Below are 23378 nucleotides of genomic sequence, written 5' to 3' on the forward strand. Positions count from 1 at the left end.
GGGATTATAGTGTCCTTATATCCGTCAGAGCTCCTGTCAAGTGCTCGTCCTTTGCTTAAGATTGCTTTTCCTTTGTCTTAAAATCCGTCGGATAGAATATTAGAGGCTAACTATTTCCAGTGTGTTCAATTTTCTATTGAAGTGTAATTCAAAATGTGAACATTTGTTTTTTGATTGGAAGAACGAACGAAGGTTCCAGATAGTTTTTGAGACCGCGTGTTATAGGTTCATGATGTTCGTGAGGCATTGCTATTTTTATTGTATGTACAAGTTTTTCCACTAAACCGTTTGAGCGATGGTCGCCTACTGTACAAAATTTTAATTAAATATAGGAATCGCAAAATAATTCAAAATCCTGGTTAGTAAAACAAGACGTGTGGTCGACACGGATAGAAAAGGGAATGCCATGTAAATAAAATTTATCATGAATGAAATCAATCAACGTTATAGTTGAAGTGGAAGATGTGATTTTAGCCGAGGGACATTTTAAAATTCTGTCAATGCATCATAAGATATGTTTATTTGTTCCCCAGCTAGAATCAAAAAGAGCGGTTAAACCAAGATTTAATTCTTCGCTAGGCTCCGATAACTGTGGTAATTCGCTGATTTGAGTACAAGGAATATTACTTTCTACGTTCTCACCAGTTTTTGTGCGTTTGAACATTTTTACCGTGAAAATAAATTTGACGGTTTATATGAGGCCACCATATATACTGAGTGAGGTATTTCATGCCGAGTTGTCCCGGATGGGCCTCATGAAGTGCCTTCATAACTGCGTTTCTTAAAGTAAAAGGGATTACTAGTTTTCCGTCCATGTAGAGTAATCCATCGGATTCATGAAGATCTCGAATGAACTGGTTTTAGTAATGGGATTTTGCATTTATCTTGTCTAATTTATCTTGAAGAGCTTTGACGATAGAACTTAGCATTGGATCTCCCTCTGTTAATAGGGCTTACAATTTAGCGTTGAATAAGGTGTTTAAGTCCAAAGGACGTTCAGGTAACTTCAGATTCTCTCGGTATTTATTCACATGTTTTTTTTTTAATTTCTGATGAAAAAGAGAATTCGACTGAAACTTGGATACCGGAAGTGAAATGATTATTTACAATTTGATTATTGGACATGTAACAGTTTTTACAATTAAGAACTAGAAAATATATAAAAAACTCAATTTGATAAAGAAATTTTTAATATTTGAGTTAATACTTGAAAACTCCGAAGGAATACATTTGGAATTGTAAAATTCAGTTGTGTTGGGGTTTAAGTTACAAATTGGAACAGTCGAGTTAATGAACCTTAGAACTGAAGCAATAAGGTAATTACGTAATCGTGCTAAACTGGAATTTTCCAAATTTGAGCCAATAAAATTGAAATTCATTTTTCTGTTATCTGTTGCATATATTGCTTCGTTGATTTTATTGAATGTAGCAACGACAAATTCTTCGTCGTAATGGGATGCGCAGATTGCTTTTCCTGATGGGATTCTTGAAATTAGATCTGTGAAACCCATATGTTTCCCTGCCAGGTGTTTAATTGTAAAAATCGACCCATCTAGTTGGACGATTATGATATGTTTTACTTCCGTAGTTAGGTGAAAGTGTTGGAAGAAGGGTTTTATGGTCAGAAATGATTTCAAATTCCTAGGGTGGAGGTAATTATAATAATTCTCGACTGCCCAAACAACTCCCAAAAGTTCCAATTCATTTGTGGAATATTTAGATTCATGCGGATTCAGAAATCTTGAAGTGAAGGAGACTGTTTTCCAGTCATTCCCGTGGAGTTGTTTTAACGAGGCTCCGAGTCCGTTATGAGATTCATCTTTTTTTACTCTCGTATTAGGCTTTACGTCAAAAAGTGTATTTTCTGCAAGATTTACTGTTTCTTCTTTAATCTTAAATGCTTTTGCTTGCTCTTCATTGCATTGGAAGATTGATTTCTTTTTAGCAATGGCCTTAAAGGACTTCCCAGGGTTGCCAAATTTAGAACAAAATAAATGTATTGGTTTGTTGAACCAAACAATGATCTTAGTTTCTTAAGATATTTTTTGGAATTGGTAAATCTTTGATGGCTCAAGTTTGTCCACTAATGGAGCCTTTCCCGATTTGGATATTTTGAATCCGAGCCTTTCTATTTCTTAAAAAGAATTTACATTTTGGTCACTTAACGGCAAAATAAGATTCGTCTAAAATTGATAAAGTTTTGTAAACAGTATTTTTGTGTTCTGTAAAACTTCCTTTGGAAGCCATCAGAATGTCGTCGAGGTAACAATTTGTAAAAGTTTTCGATTTGGCTATAAGCGTTCTTTAGGTCCAAGTTGGTAAACCAGACTTCTCCGGTGGAATCGTTAGAAACTTGAGCGGCAACATTATCAACTAATTCATGTATATTAGGCATTTGATTTTGTTCTATTTTCTTGTTGATAAATCTCGAGTCAAGTGCTAATTTTATCGATTTGTTCTTTTTTGCAAGTGATAACGATTGGGTTGATAAATCTATATTCGTCACATTTTTCTAAATTTATAATGTGTCCTTTAGATGTAAGTTGGTCTAGTTCCGTTTTTATCCTATCGAGTAAATGAACACGTCTACCTTTCAGTTGAATTGGTTTTAGTGGTTCACGAATGCGAATAATTTTCGTTAGATTTTTTTCCCCAATCCGAAGGAATAATTATTCAAAATTCTTAGTTATAGTATCTATCTCTTTTTGTTTCTCGGTCGGGGAAATTAAATATTTTGACTTACAAATCTTCTTTTTCTGGTATCAGGAAAGTATTTCTGAGAGACTTCAATTCCCACTTCTGGCAGATTATCGTTTCCTAGAATTTTTCTTTCGTGGCCTTCTGTTAGGAAAAAGTGACATTCGTTGTGAGATCATTCGTTCGAAAAGATTGGTATATTTAACTTGCACGTGCTGTTGATTGCGTTATCTGTAAATACACAATATAGATCTTTCATCGGTTGATCCATAATTTTAATTCATTAAGTTAATTTCTGTTGAGGAAACTCACAGGGCTGGCGGAGTTGACCTGTATAAGAAGGATCACTTGCTTTTCTTTTCCGAGCCCGTTTTTAAGTAATTTCTTGTTCTTTCCCTTCCCGGAAAGGCAGAAGAGAAGTAACGTAATGGCACAGGCGGGCGAAGTTTTAAGAGAGGAAATCCGATTGAACAAAGTAAGCAACGACTCGAAATCGTTTCAAAACCTCATCTTACTATAAGTTTTTTTTGTTAGATTTATAAACTTTTGTCAGTGGCAAATTTTTGGAAATTAACGAGCAAGTCGCCGTTTTTGAGCAAAACCAATTAACTAAAAATTTATTTGCTAATTTTGACGTCTAATCAAAAAATCTAGTCAAAGTAAAAACCAATATTTTCTGGTTGAAGAGTCGCTCAATTCACCGAAGTTGTCAATAAATTGGTGCATTAACTTTTTTGTGGCGATGTTTCAGTCCCAATTGACGTGTCCATGCTGCAACGTGAAACAGATAGACACTCTGCTGACTAAGTGCTATCACGTGTTCTGCAATGCCTGCATTAAGAGGAGATATGACACCCGGCAGAGAAAGTGTCCCAAGTGCAGTCACGCATTCGGAGCCAACGACTTTACAGAATATACATATGATGATCGGAACATAAATTAGGAAGAGGGACTGTTCTCATACCACAATTGCCAAAGGCGCGAAAGTTTCTAATCAATTTTTATGTTTTAAACAAATCAAACTTGATTGTTTTCTCAGCTTTTCAAACACAGATTGATTAACATTAATTGCGACCAATCGTTCCTTGTGATATGAGGACCCCCTCATTTAGAAATACTGTTGAGAACAAATGATCCGTCTGAACGTAATTTACAACTCATGAAGTGGAAGCGATAAAACTAAATTTTCATTTTGCGAAGTATTCACTATTGTAATTTATCTGTATTTGATCTCATAAATTCTTTAAAATTCAATTTATCGAGCAAAACGCATCTTGTTCGTGAAGTAAAATGCAAAAATGGTTTTTCAACTTCGAAGAGTTTTGAGGGCATTGATTTTTTTAAAACTCGAAAGTCTCTAATTTGAGCATGTCTGCATTTTAAAGTCCCATTCTATTTTCGCAGCGTAGCATAATACTGCAACTTTTTCCCCAACCTAAATCGCAAATGAAAGTGCTCATTTGATGGAACTTTTGGTATAGGCAGTTGAATAGCATTGTTGCTGCTTTGTTGGTGACTAGCGTTAATATGTTAATCAGAACAGGTATTTTTAGAATTTATGGGATTTGGTTTTTTGTTTTGATGAAATGCTTCTTTGTTGCAGCTAATTCTACTTATGTACAGATAAAATGCTAAAAATGAAAGTGAATTAATCTCAAAGTTCAATCTCAAAGAATTTGAGACAATGAAGGGAGAAAAATTTTAGCACTGCAGCTGTGTACTGAGGGATCCAAATTGAAAATGTAAAGAAAAAAAGCCTAATTAAGGCAAATTGAACAAAAGTTTACTGGATTAGTTTTTCTCATCTTTCATAAATTTTTGCAGTTCTGCGTTAAACAATTCACTATCCAAATCTCCGATTTCATTGAAGTTGTTCAGAGCTACTCTCAAGGATTGAACTGTCGAAGAGAGGGATAGTCGATCTGCTGAAGCGTCTGATGAGTTTGCTGTTTCATCGTTGGAGTGTATTGAGAAAATTGAAATTTTCTTATCCGAAGGAATTGGGGATGAAGTCGGACCGTCCGAGCCATATTTTAAATGATGGTCGAGGATGATCGGGTTTGTCGCTGATCCCGACTGTTTGTCTTGACAATCTATAATGTCTATGTAAGGGAGGTCCTACGTTTCGCCACGACCGACGAAGTTTAAACTCGTTACCGGTGATGTTATTGTTGTTTGAAGATTCTTGGACAGCCGCGTTTTTGTCCGATGAATCGGTTATCTCGTAGATCGGGAAGCCTACAGTCGCGTCTTTTTGTGAGGTCTTCTGCTTATCCGGCGGATAGTCCGGTTGTTTGGCTTCTATAGTTGTTCGAGACGGTGTGATTAGTGGAAGTTGGGTCCGACTCCGTCCTGCGGGGATGATGCTGATTGGGCAAGCGAGCGGATCCGATGATGAAGCTTGGCCGTCCAAAATCTCAGTTTTTATGTTGTCTCGAGCTGTATGTGAGTCTAGGGGGGAATATAAGGCTTCGGTTCTCTAATATTATCAGAAATGATACGATCCCTAATCATATCTCTGTTTGGGAAACCCCGCAATCCACTCCCTATCACTAATATCTGAGGTGTCCGACGGAATTAACAATGATTCGTCGTAAGCTAAGTAATCTGTGTTTGTGATCAGTTTCTTGCTTCGTGAAGATTTGTTTCAATCCGGTTTGGCTTAAGATTTTAAGATTCTGGTTCTTGTGTCGTTATCGGAGGTAGCCAACTCAGTTTGGAGCCTTGTCTTCTGGCCTGGGTTTCTGGGGGTTGTTTGTTTCGCTTTCGTAGTCCGCTTTCAACATACTTCAAATCAGAGTTGAGAAGTAACGTAAAGGAAATCTTTCCCTAAAGAAACGAATATTAGAAGAGTTTGATTTCGGTAGGGTGATGTCGGATTTTTTGATTATTTTCAGTCGGATAATTGTTCCGTGGTTTTTGAAGCATTCATAATTTTCTGGTTCAGTTTTTTATAAAAAGGGTTTCCGTTTATGCTGACCTTAGTTTTCCGAAGTATATTACCTTTGGAAAGATTTTGTAAGGGCATTCAAGACGATGAAGGCTTGGATGGTGAAGCGTAGTCTGACTCGTAGCCTTTCTCCAACGAAAACAGATTTTTTTTGGCATTATAGTGTCCTTATATCCGTCAGAGCTCCTGTCAAGTGCTCGTCCTTTGCTTAAGATTGCTTTTCCTTTGTCTTAAAATCCGTCGGATAGAATATTAGAGGCTAACTATTTCCAGTGTGTTCAATTTTCTATTGAAGTGTAATTCAAAATGTGAACATTTGTTTTTTGATTGGAAGAACGAACGAAGGTTCCAGATAGTTTTTGAGACCGCGTGTTATAGGTTCATGATGTTCGTGAGGCATTGCTATTTTTATTGTATGTACAAGTTTTTCCACTAAACCGTTTGAGCGATGGTCGCCTACTGTACAAAATTTTAATTAAATATAGGAATTGCAAAATAATTCAAAATCCTGGTTAGTAAAACAAGACGTGTGGTCGACACGGATAGAAAAGGGAATGCCATGTAAATAAAAGTTATCATGAATGAAATCAATCAACGTTATAGTTGAAGTGGAAGATGTGATTTTAGCCGAGGGACATTTTAAAATTCTGTCAATGCATCATAAGATATGTTTATTTGTTCCCCAGCTAGAATCAAAAAGAGCGGTTAAATCAAAATTTAATTCTTCGCTAGGCTCCGATAACTGTGGTAATTCGCTGATTTGAGTACAAGGAATATTACTTTCTACGTTCTCACCAGTTTTTGTGCGTTTGAACATTTTTACCGTGAAAATAAATTTGACGGTTTATGAGGCCACCATATATACTGAGTGAGGTATTTCATGCCGAGTTGTCCCGGATGGGCCTCATGAAGTGCCTTCATAACTGCGTTTCTTAAAGTAAAAGGGATTACTAGTTTTCCGTCCATGTAGAGTAATCCATCGGATTCATGAAGATCTCGAATGAACTGGTTTTAGTAATGGGATTTTGCATTTATCTTGTCTAATTTATCTTGAACAGGTTTGACGATAGAACTTAGCATTGGATCTCCCTCTGTTAATAGGGCTTACAATTTAGCGTTGAATAAGGTGTTTAAGTCCAAAGGACGTTCAGGTAACTTCAGATTCTCTCGGTATTTATTCACATGTTTTTTTTTAATTTCTGATGAAAAAGAGAATTCGACTGAAACTTGGATACCGGAAGTGAAATGATTATTTACAATTTGATTATTGGACATGTAACAGTTTTTACAATTAAGAACTAGAAAATATATAAAAAACTCAATTTGATAAAGAAATTTTTAATATTTGAGTTAATACTTGAAAACTCCGAAGGAATACATTTGGAATTGTAAAATCCAGTTGTGTTGGGGTTTAAGTTACAAATTGGAACAGTCGAGTTAATGAACCTTAGAACTGAAGCAATAAGGTAATTACGTAATCGTGCTAAACTGGAATTTTCCAAATTTGAGCCAATAAAATTGAAATTCATTTTTCTGTTATCTGTTGCATATATTGCTTCGTTGATTTTATTGAATGTAGCAACGACAAATTCTTCGTCGTAATGGGATGCGCAGATTGCTTTTCCTGATGGGATTCTTGAAATTAGATCTGTGAAACCCATATGTTTCCCTGCCAGGTGTTTAATTGTAAAAATCGACCCATCTAGTTGGACGATTATGATATGTTTTACTTCCGTAGTTAGGTGAAAGTGTTGGAAGAAGGGTTTTATGGTCAGAAATGATTTCAAATTCCTAGGGTGGAGGTAATTATAATAATTCTCGACTGCCCAAACAACTCCCAAAAGTTCCAATTCATTTGTGGAATATTTAGATTCATGCGGATTCAGAAATATTGAAGTGAAGGAGACTGTTTTCCAGTCATTCCCGTGGAGTTGTTTTAACGAGGCTCCGAGTCCGTTATGAGATTCATCTTTTTTTACTCTCGTATTACGCTTTACGTCAAAAAGTGTATTTTCTGCAAGATTTACTGTTTCTTCTTTAATCTTAAATGCTTTTGCTTGCTCTTCATTGCAACGGAAGATTGATTTCTTTTTTAGCAATGACCTTAAAGGACTTCCCAGGGTTGCCAAATTTAGAACAAAATAAAAGTATTGGTTTGTTGAACCAAACAATGATCTTAGCTTCTTAAGATTTTTTTTTGGAATTGGTAAATCTTTGAAGATTTTTTTTTGGAATTGGTAAATCTTTGATGGCTCAAGTTTGTCCACTAATGGAGCCTTTCCCGATTTGGATATTTTGAATCCGAGTCTTTCTATTTCTTTTAAAAAGAATTTACATTTTGGTCATTTAACGGCAAAACAAGATAAGTCTAAAATTGATAAAGTTTTGTAAACAGTATTTTTCTGTAAAACTTCCTTTGGAAGCCATCAGAATGTCGTCGAGGTAACAATTTGTAAAATCTTTCGATTTGGCTATAAGCGTTTTTTAGGTCCAAGTTGGTAAACCAAACTTCTCCGGTGGAATCGTTAGAAACTTGAGCGGCAACATTATCAACTAATTCATGTATATTAGGCATTTGATTTTTGTTCTATTTTCTTGTTGATAAATCTCGAGTCAAGTGCTAATTTTATCGATTTGTTCTTTTTTGAAAGTGATAACGATTGGGGTGATGAATCTATATTCGTCACATTTTGCTAAATTTTTAATGTGTCCTTAAGATGTAAGTTGGTCTAGTTCCGCTTTTATCCTATCGAGTAAATGAACACGTCTACCTTTCAGTTCAATTGGTTTTAGTGGTTCACGAAAGTGGATAATTTCCGTTAGATTTTTTCCCCAATCCGAAGGAATAATTGTTCAAAATTCTTAATTATAGTATCTATCTCTTTTTGTTTCCCGGCAGGGGAAATTAAATATTTTGACTTACAAGTCTTCTTTTTCTGGTATCAGGAAAATATTTCTGAGAGACTTCAATTTTGGCAGATTATCGTTTCCTAGAATTTTTCCCTCGTGGCCTTCTGTTAGGAAAAAGTGACATTCGTTGTAATATCATTCGTTCGAAAAGATTGGTATATTTAACTTGCACGTGCTGTTGATTGCGTTATCTGTAAATCCACAATATAGATCTTTCGTCGGTTGATCCATAATTTTAATTCATTAAGTTAATTTCTGTTGAGGAAACTCACAGGGCTGGCGGAGTTGACCTGTATAAGAAGGATCACTTGGTTTTCTTTTCCGAGCCCGTTTTTAAGTAATTTCTTGTTCTTTCCCTTCCCGGAAAGGCAGAAGAGAAGTAACGTAATGGCACAGGCGGGCGAAGTTTTAAGAGAGGAAATCCGATTGAACAAAGTAAGCAACGACTCGAAATCGTTTCAAAACCTCATCTTACTATAAGTTTTTTTGTTAGATTTATAAACTTTTGTCAGTGGCAAATTTTTGGAAATTAACGAGCAAGTCGCCGTTTTTGAGCAAAACCAATTAACTAAAAATTTATTTGCTAATTTTGACGTCTAATCAAAAAAATCTAGTCAAAGTAAAAACCAATATTTTCTGATTGAAGAGTCGCTCAATTCACCGAAGTTGTCAATAAATTGGTGCATTAACTTTTTTGTGGCGATGTTTCAGTCCCAATTGACGTGTCCATGCTGCAACGTGAAACAGATAGACACTCTGCTGACTAAGTGCTATCACGTGTTCTGCAATGCCTGCATTAAGAGGAGATATGACACCCGGCAGAGAAAGTGTCCCAAGTGCAGTCACGCATTCGGAGCCAACGACTTCACAGAATATACATATGATGATCGGAACATAAATTAGGAAGAGGGACTGTTCTCATACCACAATTGCCAAAGGCGCGAAAGTTTCTAATCAATTTTTATGTTTTAAACAAATCAAACTTGATTGTTTTCTCAGCTTTTCAAACACAGATTGATTAACATTAATTGCGACCAATCGTTCCTTGTGATATGAGGACCCCCTCATTTAGAAATACTGTTGAGAACAAATGATCCGTCTGAACGTAATTTACAACTCATGAAGTGGAAGCGATAAAACTAAATTTTCATTTTGCGAAGTATTCACTATTGTAATTTATCTGTATTTGATCTCATAAATTCTTTAAAATTCAATTTATCGAGCAAAACGCATCTTGTTCGTGAAGTAAAATGCAAAAATGGTTTTTCAACTTCGAAGAGTTTTGAGGGCATTGATTTTTTTAAAACTCGAAAGTCTCTAATTTGAGCATGTCTGCATTTTAAAGTCCCATTCTATTTTCGCAGCGTAGCATAATACTGCAACTTTTTCCCCAACCTAAATCGCAAATGAAAGTGCTCATTTGATGGAACTTTTGGTATAGGCAGTTGAATAGCATTGTTGCTGCTTTGTTGGTGACTAGCGTTAATATGTTAATCAGAACAGGTATTTTTAGAATTTATGGGATTTGGTTTTTTGTTTTGATGAAATGCTTCTTTGTTGCAGCTAATTCTACTTATGTACAGATAAAATGCTAAAAATGAAAGTGAATTAATCTCAAAGTTCAATCTCAAAGAATTTGAGACAATGAAGGGAGAAAAATTTTAGCACTGCAGCTGTGTACTGAGGGATCCAAATTGAAAATGTAAAGAAAAAAAGCCTAATTAAGGCAAATTGAACAAAAGTTTACTGGATTAGTTTTTCTCATCTTTCATAAATTTTTGCAGTTCTGCGTTAAACAATTCACTATCCAAATCTCCGATTTCATTGAAGTTGTTCAGAGCTACTCTCAAGGATTGAACTGTCGAAGAGAGGGATAGTCGATCTGCTGAAGCGTCTGATGAGTTTGCTGTTTCATCGTTGGAGTGTATTGAGAAAATTGAAATTTTCTTATCCGAAGGAATTGGGGATGAAGTCGGACCGTCCGAGCCATATTTTAAATGATGGTCGAGGATGATCGGGTTTGTCGCTGATCCCGACTGTTTGTCTTGACAATCTATAATGTCTATGTAAGGGAGGTCCTACGTTTCGCCACGACCGACGAAGTTTAAACTCGTTACCGGTGATGTTATTGTTGTTTGAAGATTCTTGGACAGCCGCGTTTTTGTCCGATGAATCGGTTATCTTGTAGATCGGGAAACCTACAGTTGCGTCTTTTTGTGAGGTCTTCTGCTTATCCGGCGGATAGTCCGGTTGTTTGGCTTCTATAGTTGTTCGAGACGGTGTGATTAGTGGAAGTTGGGTCCGACTCCGTCCTGCGGGGTTGATGCTGATTGGGCAAGCGAGCGGATCCGATGATGAAGCTTGGCCGTCCAAAATCTCAGTTTTTATGTTGTCTCGAGCTGTATGTGAGTCTAGGGGGGAATATAAGGCTTCGGTTCTCTAATTTTATCAGAATTGATACGATCCCTAATCATATCTCTGTTTGGGAAACCTCCCGCAATCCACTCCCTATCACTAATATCTGAGGTGTCCGACGGAATTAACAATGATTCGTCGTAAGCTAAGTAATCTGTTTTTGTGATCAGTTTCTTGCTTCGTGAAGATTTGTTTCAATCCGGTTTGGCTTACGATTTTAAGATTCTGGTTCTTGTGTCGTTATCGGAGGTAGCCAACTCAGTTTGGAGCCTTGTCTTCTGGCCTGGGTTTCTGGGGGTTGTTTGTTTCGCTTTCGTAGTCCGCTTTCAACATACTTCAAATCAGAGTTGAGAAGTAACGTAAAGGAAATCTTTCCCTAAAGAAACGAATATTAGAAGAGTTTGATTTCGGTAGGGTGATGTCGGATTTTTTTGATTATTTTCAGTCGGATAATTGTTCCGTGGTTTTTGAAGCATTCATAATTTTCTGGTTCAGTTTTTTATAAAAAGGGTTTCCGTTTATGCTGTCCTTAGTTTTCCGAAGTATATTACCTTTGGAAAGATTTTGTAAGGGCATTCAAGACGATGAAGGCTTGGATGGTGAAGCGTAGTCTGACTCGTCTTTCTCCAAGGAAAACAGATTTTTTTTTGGGATTATAGTGTCCTTATATCCGTCAGAGCTCCTGTCAAGTGCTCGTCCTTTGCTTAAGATTGCTTTTCCTTTGTCTTAAAATCCGTCGGATAGAATATTAGAGGCTAACTATTTCCAGTGTGTTCAATTTTCTATTGAAGTGTAATTCAAAATGTGAACATTTGTTTTTTGATTGGAAGAACGAACGAAGGTTCCAGATAGTTTTTGAGACCGCGTGTTATAGGTTCATGATGTTCGTGAGGCATTGCTATTTTTATTGTATGTACAAGTTTTTCCACTAAACCGTTTGAGCGATGGTCGCCTACTGTACAAAATTTTAATTAAATATAGGAATTGCAAAATAATTCAAAATCCTGGTTAGTAAAACAAGACGTGTGGTCGACACGGATAGAAAAGGGAATGCCATGTAAATAAAAGTTATCATGAATGAAATCAATCAACGTTATAGTTGAAGTGGAAGATGTGATTTTAGCCGAGGGACATTTTAAAATTCTGTCAATGCATCATAAGATATGTTTATTTGTTCCCCAGCTAGAATCAAAAAGAGCGGTTAAATCAAGATTTAATTCTTCGCTAGGCTCCGATAACTGTGGTAATTCGCTGATTTGAGTACAAGGAATATTACTTTCTACGTTCTCACCAGTTTTTGTGCGTTTGAACATTTTTACCGTGAAAATAAATTTGACGGTTTATATGAGGCCACCATATATACTGAGTGAGGTATTTCATGCCGAGTTGTCCCGGATGGGCCTCATGAAGTGCCTTCATAACTGCGTTTCTTAAAGTAAAAGGGATTACTAGTTTTCCGTCCATGTAGAGTAATCCATCGGATTCATGAAGATCTCGAATGAACTGGTTTTAGTAATGGGATTTTGCATTTATCTTGTCTAATTTATCTTGAAGAGGTTTGACGATAGAACTTAGCATTGGATCTCCCTCTGTTAATAGGGCTTACAATTTAGCGTTGAATAAGGTGTTTAAGTCCAAAGGACGTTCAGGTAACTTCAGATTCTCTCGGTATTTATTCACATGTTTTTTTTTAATTTCTGATGAAAAAGAGAATTCGACTGAAACTTGGATACCGGAAGTGAAATAATTATTTACAATTTGATTATTGGACATGTAACAGTTTTTACAATTAAGAACTAGAAAATATATAAAAAACTCAATTTGATAAAGAAATTTTTAATATTTGAGTTAATACTTGAAAACTCCGAAGGAATACATTTGGAATTGTAAAATTCAGTTGTGTTGGGGTTTAAGTTACAAATTGGAACAGTCGAGTTAATGAACCTTAGAACTGAAGCAATAAGGTAATTACGTAATCGTGCTAAACTGGAATTTTCCAAATTTGAGCCAATAAAATTGAAATTCATTTTTCTGTTATCTGTTGCATATATTGCTTCGTTGATTTTATTGAATGTAGCAACGACAAATTCTTCGTCGTAATGGGATGCGCAGATTGCTTTTCCTGATGGGATTCTTGAAATTAGATCTGTGAAACCCATATGTTTCCCTGCCAGGTGTTTAATTGTAAAAATCGACCCATCTAGTTGGACGATTATGATATGTTTTACTTCCGTAGTTAGGTGAAAGTGTTGGAAGAAGGGTTTTATGGTCAGAAATGATTTCAAATTCCTAGGGTGGAGGTAATTATAATAATTCTCGACTGCCCAAACAACTCCCAAAAGTTCCAATTCATTTGTGGAATATTTAGATTCATGCGGATTCAGAAATCTTGAAGTGAAGGAGACTGTTTTCCAGTCATTCCCGTGGAGTTGTTTTAACGAGGCTCCGAGTCCGTTATGAGATTCATCTTTTTTTACTCTCGTATTACGCTTTACGTCAAAAAGTGTATTTTCTGCAAGATTTACTGTTTCTTCTTTAATCTTAAATGCTTTTGCTTGCTCTTCATTGCAACGGAAGATTGATTTCTTTTTTAGCAATGACCTTAAAGGACTTCCCAGGGTTGCCAAATTTAGAACAAAATAAAAGTATTGGTTTGTTGAACCAAACAATGATCTTAGTTTCTTAAGATTTTTTTTTGGAATTGGTAAATCTTTGAAGATTTTTTTTTGGAATTGGTAAATCTTTGATGGCTCAAGTTTGTCCACTAATGGAGCCTTTCCCGATTTGGATATTTTGAATCCGAGTCTTTCTATTTCTTTTAAAAAGAATTAACATTTTGGTCATTTAACGGCAAAACAAGATAAGTCTAAAATTGATAAAGTTTTGTAAACAGTATTTTTCTGTAAAACTTCCTTTGGAAGCCATCAGAATGTCGTCGAGGTAACAATTTGTAAAATTTTTCGATTTGGCTATAAGCGTTTTTTAGGTCCAAGTTGGTAAACCAAACTTCTCCGGTGGAATCGTTAGAAACTTGAGCGGCAACATTATCAACTAATTCATGTATATTAGGCATTTGATTTTTGTTCTATTTTCTTGTTGATAAATCTCGAGTCAAGTGCTAATTTTATCGATTTGTTCTTTTTTGAAAGTGATAACGATTGGGGTGATGAATCTATATTCGTCACATTTTGCTAAATTTTTAATGTGTCCTTAAGATGTAAGTTGGTCTAGTTCCGCTTTTATCCTATCGAGTAAATGAACACGTCTACCTTTCAGTTCAATTGGTTTTAGTGGTTCACGAAAGTGGATAATTTTCGTTAGATTTTTTCCCCAATCCGAAGGAATAATTGTTCAAAATTCTTAATTATAGTATCTATCTCTTTTTGTTTCCCGGCAGGGGAAATTAAATATTTTGACTTACAAGTCTTCTTTTTCTGGTATCAGGAAAATATTTCTGAGAGACTTCAATTTTGGCAGATTATCGTTTCCTAGAATTTTTCCCTCGTGGCCTTCTGTTAGGAAAAAGTGACATTCGTTGTGAGATCATTCGTTCGAAAAGATTGGTATTTTTAACTTGCACGTGCTGTTGATTGCGTTATCTGTAAATCCACAAAATAGATCTTTCGTCGGTTGATCCACCGGATAAATCTTCAGGTACGGGTCTCATAGTTTTAATTCATTAAGTTAATTCCTCTTGAGGAAATTCACAGGGCTGGCGGAGTTGACCTGTATAAGAAGGATCACTTGGTTTTCTTTTCCGAGCCCGGTTTTAAGTAATTTCTTGTTCTTTCCCTTCGATATCATAACTAGTGGTTTCATTTAATACAGAGTAATCATCGTAGTCGCTCTCTCCGGATTCTGACCATGCGTTGATTATTCCACAATTTTCTCTATTTAAACGGTCATTATTTTTTTATTCGGTTGTTCCGATGGATAATTTCAATCTATATTATGTACAATATGACTATCTATATTTACAATTTTACGGTGAGTTTTACAAAGTCCTGTGGTAAAATGTCTGTAATTACAGGATGTACAAGTTGTTTTTTGCTAGACACACCGCCAGGTGACCTTTGGAGAATTTTCCGTCGCATTTCATACAAGTGTTACTCCGCTCGATATTTAGAGTTGGTTCCCTTTTTACATTAAACTGATGAAAATGTTTATTTACAGATGGTTCGTTGGATTTAAAAGTTTCGTCATTTTCATGTGGTTTGTTATTCCTTTTTCATCGATTAGTGCCACGTTTAGTGCTTCTAGGGTTGGGAGGGTGTCAGTGAGAAATTTCCGTTGGATGTCTGAGTTCTTCAGATTGTTAATAAAAATGTCTCATATTCATTAATCTTCTGCGTGTATATCGCATTTCTTTGCCATTTCGACAAGAGCTCCCCAAAATTGTTCCAGCGATTCTCTTTATCTCTGTTTTCGTTTTAGGAGTTTATGTCTCTTGAACTTAACATTCGTTTGCCTCTCAAATGATGCGGACAAATTGTCCCAGAACTCTCTGAAGGATATTTGAAGAATTTTCACTCGTGTATGTTTTGGGATGAAAATTGTTTTGCCTTCGTTTCCGCCGTAGAGAATGAGTACTTCAAGGTTAGAACGTCATTAACAGTTATAATAATTTGCAATTAATTAAAATGGTAGGATACTGCAATTCAAAACCTACTTGTTTTTAATTGTGTATTTGAGACGATTTGAAAAAAGGATAATTTTTTGCAAAATTAAGTAATTTGTACAATTTTCAAAAAAGTGTTACCATTGGACAGACTGGCTACACTCATACGTGCCTGTAGATCGCGCTAGTCTATTAACCCTACGCCACGTTCTTTGGCCTTCGAGCATGTAAATGGGGGAATTTTTGACCTACTATCTTTACATCTTTTTGTTCTCTCGAAAATTACCCTGCGAAATCTGAGAGCAATCAAAAGAACAGGTTTTGGAAATTTTACTATAGTTACTTTAGTTACTAGGGCGTAACCAGTGAAACCATAGTAAAAATTCCACAACCTGTTTTTTTGATTGCTCTCAGATTTTGCAGGGTATTTTCTGATAGAATTTGACCCTTTTTTGGAAAATTAGATTTTTCTCGTAAATTACCCTGCCAAACCATGCCAAATATTCTGTGCTTCTTCCACAACAATTGAAGTTAGGTGTCTCAATTTTTGTTTCGGCTATTGAAAATGGGAATGAATTTTGGACTCGGGTGTTTTTTATTTTGTTTTTTCTCCTCTTTTCCTTGCAATATCAGGTACAATAAATAATCTTCGGAATGCGTCGATTGATAGATCATATTAAATATATTTCAACCGCAATTTAAAAGACATTAATTTTTTTTCCACAAAATCTTGACAAAAGCCGGTTTGAAGTTTTTGAGTTGCAGTTTAGCTTAGAGCGAGTAAAGCGATCGGTTAACGTCGTTTTCTGAAAATTTAGGGCTAAGAAATGTTAAATTTTCTAAAATGAAAACTATTTGGCGCTTCCTGGACAAAAATTTAGCTTCATTTATCGCGCTACCTTTATTTTTTAAAAATTATTGTGAAAAAAAAAATTAAAATTTTGAATTCTTTTTCTGCTTTTGTTAATTCAGTTTTTCGGAGAAATAATATTTTTATAATTTTTTATCACATCGTTTAAAAAAGAAAACAACTTCAATATGAAAAAAGAAAAGAATGTTTTTTTTGTTGCTGTTTTAAATGGTCGCGGAACATTCTGTGCTACTTGCGCAGCAACCGGCTATGTTTTTGGTTGTGTAAATAGTGTAAACTAGTGGCAATACAAATATTTTTTCTCAGCTACAGAGGAAATAGTCATTTTCAGCCGCATGTTTTTGGCAAATAATTTTGTTATATTTTTAGTACAGGTACGCTACACTAACATGTTGAATGCAATTACAATGTCGTATAACTGTTTCCTTTTTGAGATACAGTAAATAAACACGGTTGGGTTGAAGCTAGTTTAAAAAGCTTCTTTTCAGCAAGGTGAGAAAGAGAAGAAAAACGAACCGCGTTTTTACTTCCTTTTTGGTTTTAATCAACGGCAGTAACAGGCAAGTTCAAATTTTGAAACCGCTGATATTTCAAATATTTTGCATGTTTCATATTTTACTTTTTGCATCTTTGCAGGTATTTTTTGGGCGACTGGAGCGCACTTTCGAAATACTTTGGTGATCTTTAATAACAACCATTTATATTCTTTGAAGTCCACAGAGACCATATGCACCGCATGGTTGATCTCATATATATTTTTTAAAAGAAGATTTTCTGAAACGTAGTTTTTGACCACAAGCGACAAGGCTACGTTTGGCACTTTGAATTTCAAAAAAAATTTCAATAAATTCTAAATTTTGAAACAATTTCAGGCAGCGCGGCAAACAACTTACGACAACTCGAACGGATTTGACTCGCAAGAGACCAGCCCAATCCCATGGAAGCAAAAGATTCTCCCCCTGGCTACTATGCAGACCCTTCGATCAACCCGCCGCAGATGGGTTACAGTAATTTTAGCGGGAATCACACAGAATACGCGGTGAAATGATCGAACATTGCACGGGATAATTTTTCAAAAAAAAACGACTCCGTATTCAATTAAATGATTCATTCGTTTGTTGCATGTTGCGTACCAAATACACACAGGGGCGGATCTAGAATTTTCTCGAGGGGGGGGGCGGATTTTCAAAAAAATTTCCAAAATTTTGACGACCTTTTTTTTTTTTTTTAGTTCGACCAAATTGATTTTTCGAGCTCTCCCAAAGCACTGTTTTGCCCCTATTACGGCAAAATTTTCTGCGCCGCAGCCAAATTTTCGAAAAAACAGTAAAAAAGCCGTTTTTGGGCACTTTTTGAAAAATTTTGACAAAAAAATCGCGTTTTTTGGCGCGCGCTCCCCCTCAAAGTTAGTATATATTGGCGCCCAAGGCGCCGCTAGAAAAATTTTAGGGTCGGTCTGCCAAAAATGTATTTCTGAAAAAGTATCAAAGAGGGGACCCTTTGGGTCGGCAGGGGGTCAAACTCCCAAAGGGCGTCCCCCCCATAAATCCGCCCCTGAATACACACAACGTTATTTGAACAGCAAATCAACAACTAAATAGTGACTAAATAGGGGGATTTCCGCTAAATTATACAATTTATTATCAAAAGTTTTGCCTAATAGTAATCCCCCGCACGCTATTGTAATTTTTTTTAAGATCTAAGCGTAAATTTGGGCCAACCTATGTGTGCGAAAAATTTTGTGGGAGCAAAACAACGAATTTCATCACGACAACCACTCCAGTTATCGACTTTTTTGAATTTTGAAAAAAAATTGCTAACTCGGTACATTTCTTAATTATACGTGCGCTCTGCCGATTTTTTAGCACTTCTACAATTTTCGGTAATTGTTATGAAAGATTCTAATTTTTCATTTTTTTTCTGGTACGATTTTCAATTTTTGTTTCAAACGTACTCTCGATTATCAAAATCAGTAACAAAGACAAGCACAGGCTGACGAGTAGGTTCTACAACCTTGTCAATTTTGTTCACGAAATTGAAAGCATGATCGAGTTTTCCAGCTTACCAGAAGGTTATGTTGCTTCTATTCAACATCATAGATACTTATTTCTGCATAAATTATGTTGCAAGACACTATTTTTTTTTCATTGGCTAAAAAACGTAGCCAACTTTTTTTAAACCAGTTTTTTGCGCAAAAAAAGAGCTGGGGTAAAATTAATTTAAAATAAACTTGTTCTGTTTTCAATAGGTACGGTTTTAGGCGTTGAAGATAACGTCTGTGCGCCAAAAAAATATTACCATAAAACACTGAAGGGAAACAATATTTTTTCTAGACAGCAACCAAGGCAGTGTAGCTTAAATCAGTTACAGATGTTGAACTATTATGAAAAATTAGCCCAACAGGGTTTTCAAAATCATTTCGCAGAGCGCACTTATAACTTAGATTTTTTAGGTAGAGCGCACTAATTAGTACTTTATAATTTTTGTAAAATTTACATCAAACGTATTTTTGATCAAGTAAAGTTTTAATAAAATGTAGTAAATAAAAGGTTGCTGTCGTTAGATGCGCAAGTTTTGGGGTACTGACAGAAAAATGAGGCAAAAAAATGAGAAAGTTTTCTCGACAGAGCGCACGTATAACTTATTTTCGGTAAAGCGCACCCTATAAATATAGTAATTTCGGCAGAGAGGACACATAAATATATAGATTATTTATTTATTTATTTGAATTTCGCAATTTGAAGTTTTTTCAAAAAACAAGTCACTATATATATATATATATACAGGGGCGGATTTAGGGGGGGCGGGGGCGGACGCCCCTCCCCTCAGGGATTCGACCCCCTGCCGACTCAAAGGGTCCCCCCTTTGATACTTTTTAAGACCGACCCTAAAAATTTTCTAAAGGCGCCTTTGGCGCCAATATATACCAATTTTGAGGGGGGAGCGCGCGCCGAAAAAACGCAATTTTTTGGTCAAAATTTAAAATTTTCCAAAAGTGCCTAAAAACGCCTTTTTTGACCTGTTTTTTCAAAATTTTGCCTGCGGTGCAAAAAATTTGGCCAAAGTAGGGACAAAACCGTGCTTTGGGAGGAGCTCTCGAAAAATCAAGAAAATCAATTTGGTCGACCTAAAAAAAAAAAAAGGTCGTCAAAATTTTCGAAAATTTTTTGAAAATCCGCCCCCCCCTCGAGAAAATCCTAGATCCGCCCCTGTATATATATATATCATTTAAATCATGATATCATTTAAAACTACTTCTGCCTTTTCAACTACTAATCATTTCACTGAATCTTCGTCACAGACGCACCTTCCACCGCCCGTGCCACCGGGCCACGAGTTTGTTGCCGCCCAAGGCGAGCGACCGGCCAACTGGCGTACAAATCGGGCGTGTCGAATTGTGGCAGGAATATTTGTGACAATCGCTATGATCATTTGTGGGGGTACATTGCGGTTTGGAATAAGAAGACTATTTTATGATGACTAAATGGAAAGTTTCTTCAAAGAGCTCAGAATTATGCTGCAAAATTTATTATTTCGATTTATCCACTATTAGATTCAAAATCTGCTTCCGTAATTTTCCATAGCCGGGTTAACAGTGTCGAGTTCAATCCCTTTCTTAAAATTCAACTAATTTACTTAAAACTCTTTTTTAAATTTATATGTAGCTTCTATTTATTCTTATCTATTATAATTTTGAGACTCTTGTCTTTGAGACAGCGCTGGCCTTTCATGTAAAAAGGAAAGTCTTGGTCGAAATTTGTCTTTATCTTGACCTTTGCTCCCATCATTTTTACTTCATTTTGCATAAAGAGTAGATTTCCATCAGCGAATTTATCACATTCTAGACACACGTTCAAAATGCTGATACTCGAATCACAAAATTCCTTTAAATCCAAGACGAAATCCAGGTTTTTGGAATAATCTTGAAAGGAAGCAATATATTAATAGTTGCAACAATTATATTACATCTATGCGTAAGAAAAAATAATATTAATTAAGCAGTGTGGTGATAAATTTTGAGATTTTTGAGATTTACGGAAGTAGTTTCTAATATCAAAATGTTGGATATAAAAAGCATTAAAAAATTGGTTTACGGAAAAAACGTAGTTTTTGGAGCACAATAAAACTTAAGGAAAAGACAAATTTACACCTTAGACAAACTTTGGTCGGTGAAAATTAGAATAAAAATCTTCTGCGCTAATTTTGATAAGAGCTCAAAACACTTATGCGCAAAATTTAAATTCTGCTTCTATCTTATAAAATACTTTCATCTTTTTGTTACAATCATGCTGGTGTCTATTTTTGATAAGTAACAAAAACTGGTTGTTTTAATTGATCGCATTAATAAGAAGTTCAGCCGTCAAATTTTCAACGCTCACTCCATCGACCCAATGCTGTTGTCTGCAAAGTTGGGGGGCACTTCCCACTTCTTACATACCCTCCTTCCCCATACATCCACATGATCAAATTCACCCGATGACCGCTCGTGATTGGCAACGCCGCATGCATATGCCCCCCTTTGTGCAAAAGCGACAGACCAGGTGTCATTTTCATCTCCCCCTCGCCTTTTGAGTCGTCATAAGGCAGACTGTCCGGATCATCGCCCCAGAATTGCAGGTTTCCGGCTGTGAATTTGTAGCCCAGACAAACATTTAAGGTCGCCAAACTTGAGTCGCGATGGTGTTTCATGTCTACATCGAAGTCCTTCGAGGGGTCCTTTCGGTAGTCGACGGTGAAAGGGTAGTTGTCGCATGTATCGCCGAGCGCAATGTACTCAGGGTATAGCATCTCGATTATTGGCGAAACGAATTCACGGCAAAACTGGTCAAATACAGGCTGCATGCCAATTTGAGCTGAAATACATGTTAGAAATAGGTTCAGAAATAGTTCACCATGATTTTTTTTGTCTGATTTTTTTGTGACTTTATTTCCTGAGGGGATGGTGTTTTTTTCGAAAAAAAATTTAAAACAAACTTTGAAAAGTGTAGACACTTCAAAAACGCATTTTCCGCCCTAAAAACAAGTTCAAATTGGCATCAATTGCCCTTTTCAAAATTGTCTTCAGTCTACTGATTCGGATAATATATCTATGCCGAATTCGCCTGCGCGCTTCAATGAAATATGCTTCCAACAAACACAGGTGTTAGAAAAGAATATTACGATACAAATCTTCCATTGACTTTGGATATTTAAAAAAAAAGCAAATCGCAAATTCAAAGTCTAAATCTAATCTAGCAGTCAAAGTGAAACTCTTGTAGCTGTTGCAAGAAACTGGAACAGCAAAAATGTAACAAATAAAAAAAAATTATCTAATTCAGTCAATTTTTGCACGCAAAAGCTAATTTTTCAAACAAAAAGTGCGTCATCTCAAGATTATCTGTACGTTAACTTTTGCTCTTTCAAAACTCCGTCAAAACCGGCAGATTGATCTTTTTAATAAACATTATCTGTTCCAACTTTTTGCAACTTATTACGTCACAATTATTATGTCATAAGCATGAATAACTCTAACCCAAATTACATCCACATCTGTTCATGCTACTGGGTCTCTTCAACGGGATCCCACTCCGCTCAACGTGTTCTAACTCCTCGAGAAGCAACCTCCGAAACTCCTCAGTGAACAATCCGCTTAAATAAGCAAATAGTAATACCAGATGACCAATTTATAAGTACGAAATGAAAAACTTCAACATTTAGTTTACATTACGAGGCCAAACTGTGCATTCTGTGCATTGTAAGCGGATTCCTACTTGTACTTTTATTTTTCTTCAATTATTACCGAAGTAAAGAAAATGTTAAGCAGAAACTCAAACTAACTTATTTAGTTTATAGACGCCCTTCACGTCTTTAGACTCTGTGAGAAGATTCCAAACAGGTGTTTCATCAATTTGTTCGTCGCCCGTTTTTGCTGATTTCTGTAGCATTTCCACAGCTGCTCTCAACTCCGGCTCAACGAACTTTTCCTTGAAAACTTCATTGTATGTAAACAAAGCTGGATGTAAATGCGGAAACTCAGCCCAGGCTTGATCTAGAAGATCTGCATATTTGATCCAAAACTCTGGTTCTTCATAAAATTTATTGAAATTGGGTTTTTTAGCTGACAATTCTCGTTCGCCAACTTCAATTGCCCGCTCAATGGCACTTTTGATTTTATTTTTATCCCCTTCGACCATTTTCGTAATAGAAAAAAAGTAGCCCGTTGCTTGAAAGTGGCACTGAAAGCTCGGACAACGAAAAGAAACCAATTTTGATCAGTTAAGTTTTATATATTTAATGAAAACCAGAATTCACTCTGGACGCAATGACGTCAAAAATTTTATAAAACTCTCGCCTTATCTGAAATCTAAACATTCTAGAATTGTTTTTGACAGCATCAAACCTTCAGATAACATGAACTCGATTCAACTTAGCCGCTGTTAATGTTATTTGTCTCAAGGTTGCTTCAGACAGAAAAACTGAACCATGACCAATTTGCAATTGCAACTTGACCAATTTTACAAGTGAACCAACTTGCTACAAACGATTTAGCTTGCATCTAACGATCTGAGTTTAAGTCCGGGGTGGCTTTCTAATAGAGTAATTTCGGTTAAGGTACACCGTCTGTTCGTCACGCTATCTTATTTTCGGCCGAAAAAATTCGTGCAACTTCTAAGTCTAAAACCAATCCTAATCTTAGTCTTATATCTCATAGTCTCAATAGATCTAGTGTAAACTAGTATTTGCGAGGTTTAGAATCCAGAACTGTTCTGAGGAAGAGCAACTGTTTGCTAAGTTAGGTTTATAAATAGTTTCAACATTACAAGTTATAGTAAGTTTTAGCCATGGATCATGATTGGTTAGTTCTAAGTGTTTTAGAGACGGAGTTATCAGGAATATAATAGGATATAATACTTACTTGTTTTGGACTGTTTCCAAAT

At 35.9% G+C, this 23378-nt stretch overlaps 2 protein-coding genes and 1 long non-coding RNA gene across 3 annotated transcripts in view; 2 read left to right on the forward strand and 1 right to left on the reverse strand.

The window, feature by feature from the left end:
- Positions 1 to 23378, forward strand: part of LOC134842953 (uncharacterized) — a 319805-nt gene that overhangs the window by 8119 nt on the left and 288308 nt on the right. The window lies entirely within an intron of this gene.
- LOC134855489 (uncharacterized) lies at positions 16907 to 20081 on the forward strand. The gene is made up of 3 exons (XR_010164497.1): positions 16907 to 17025; positions 17338 to 17500; positions 19763 to 20081. It is a non-coding gene; the product is annotated as an uncharacterized LOC134855489 (long non-coding RNA).
- On the reverse strand, positions 20685 to 23315 carry LOC134857067 (2-oxoglutarate and iron-dependent oxygenase domain-containing protein 2-like). Its single transcript, XM_063873416.1, has 3 exons — positions 22279 to 23315; positions 21974 to 22089; positions 20685 to 21314 (listed from the first exon to the last, which is right to left on the reverse strand). The coding sequence occupies exons 1-3, from the start codon at positions 22632 to 22634 to the stop codon at positions 20830 to 20832; spliced, it is 957 nt and encodes a 318-aa protein (XP_063729486.1). The 5' UTR covers positions 22635 to 23315; the 3' UTR covers positions 20685 to 20829.

The sequence above is a fragment of the Symsagittifera roscoffensis genome, chromosome 1 (assembly GCF_963678635.1).
Source record: "Symsagittifera roscoffensis chromosome 1, txSymRosc1.1, whole genome shotgun sequence".
NCBI classification, from domain to species: domain Eukaryota; kingdom Metazoa; phylum Xenacoelomorpha; order Acoela; family Convolutidae; genus Symsagittifera; species Symsagittifera roscoffensis.

Coding starts and splice junctions, on each gene's coding strand:
- LOC134857067 (XM_063873416.1), bottom strand. CDS start 22,634: ATGGTCGAAGGGGATAAAAATAAAATCAAAAGTGCCATTGAGCGGGCA. Junction 22,090..22,278: donor GGCGTCTATAAACTAAATAA/GTTAGTTTGAGT, acceptor TGCTTATTTAAG/CGGATTGTTCACTGAGGAGT. Junction 21,315..21,973: donor CAGATGTGGATGTAATTTGG/GTTAGAGTTATT, acceptor CATGTATTTCAG/CTCAAATTGGCATGCAGCCT.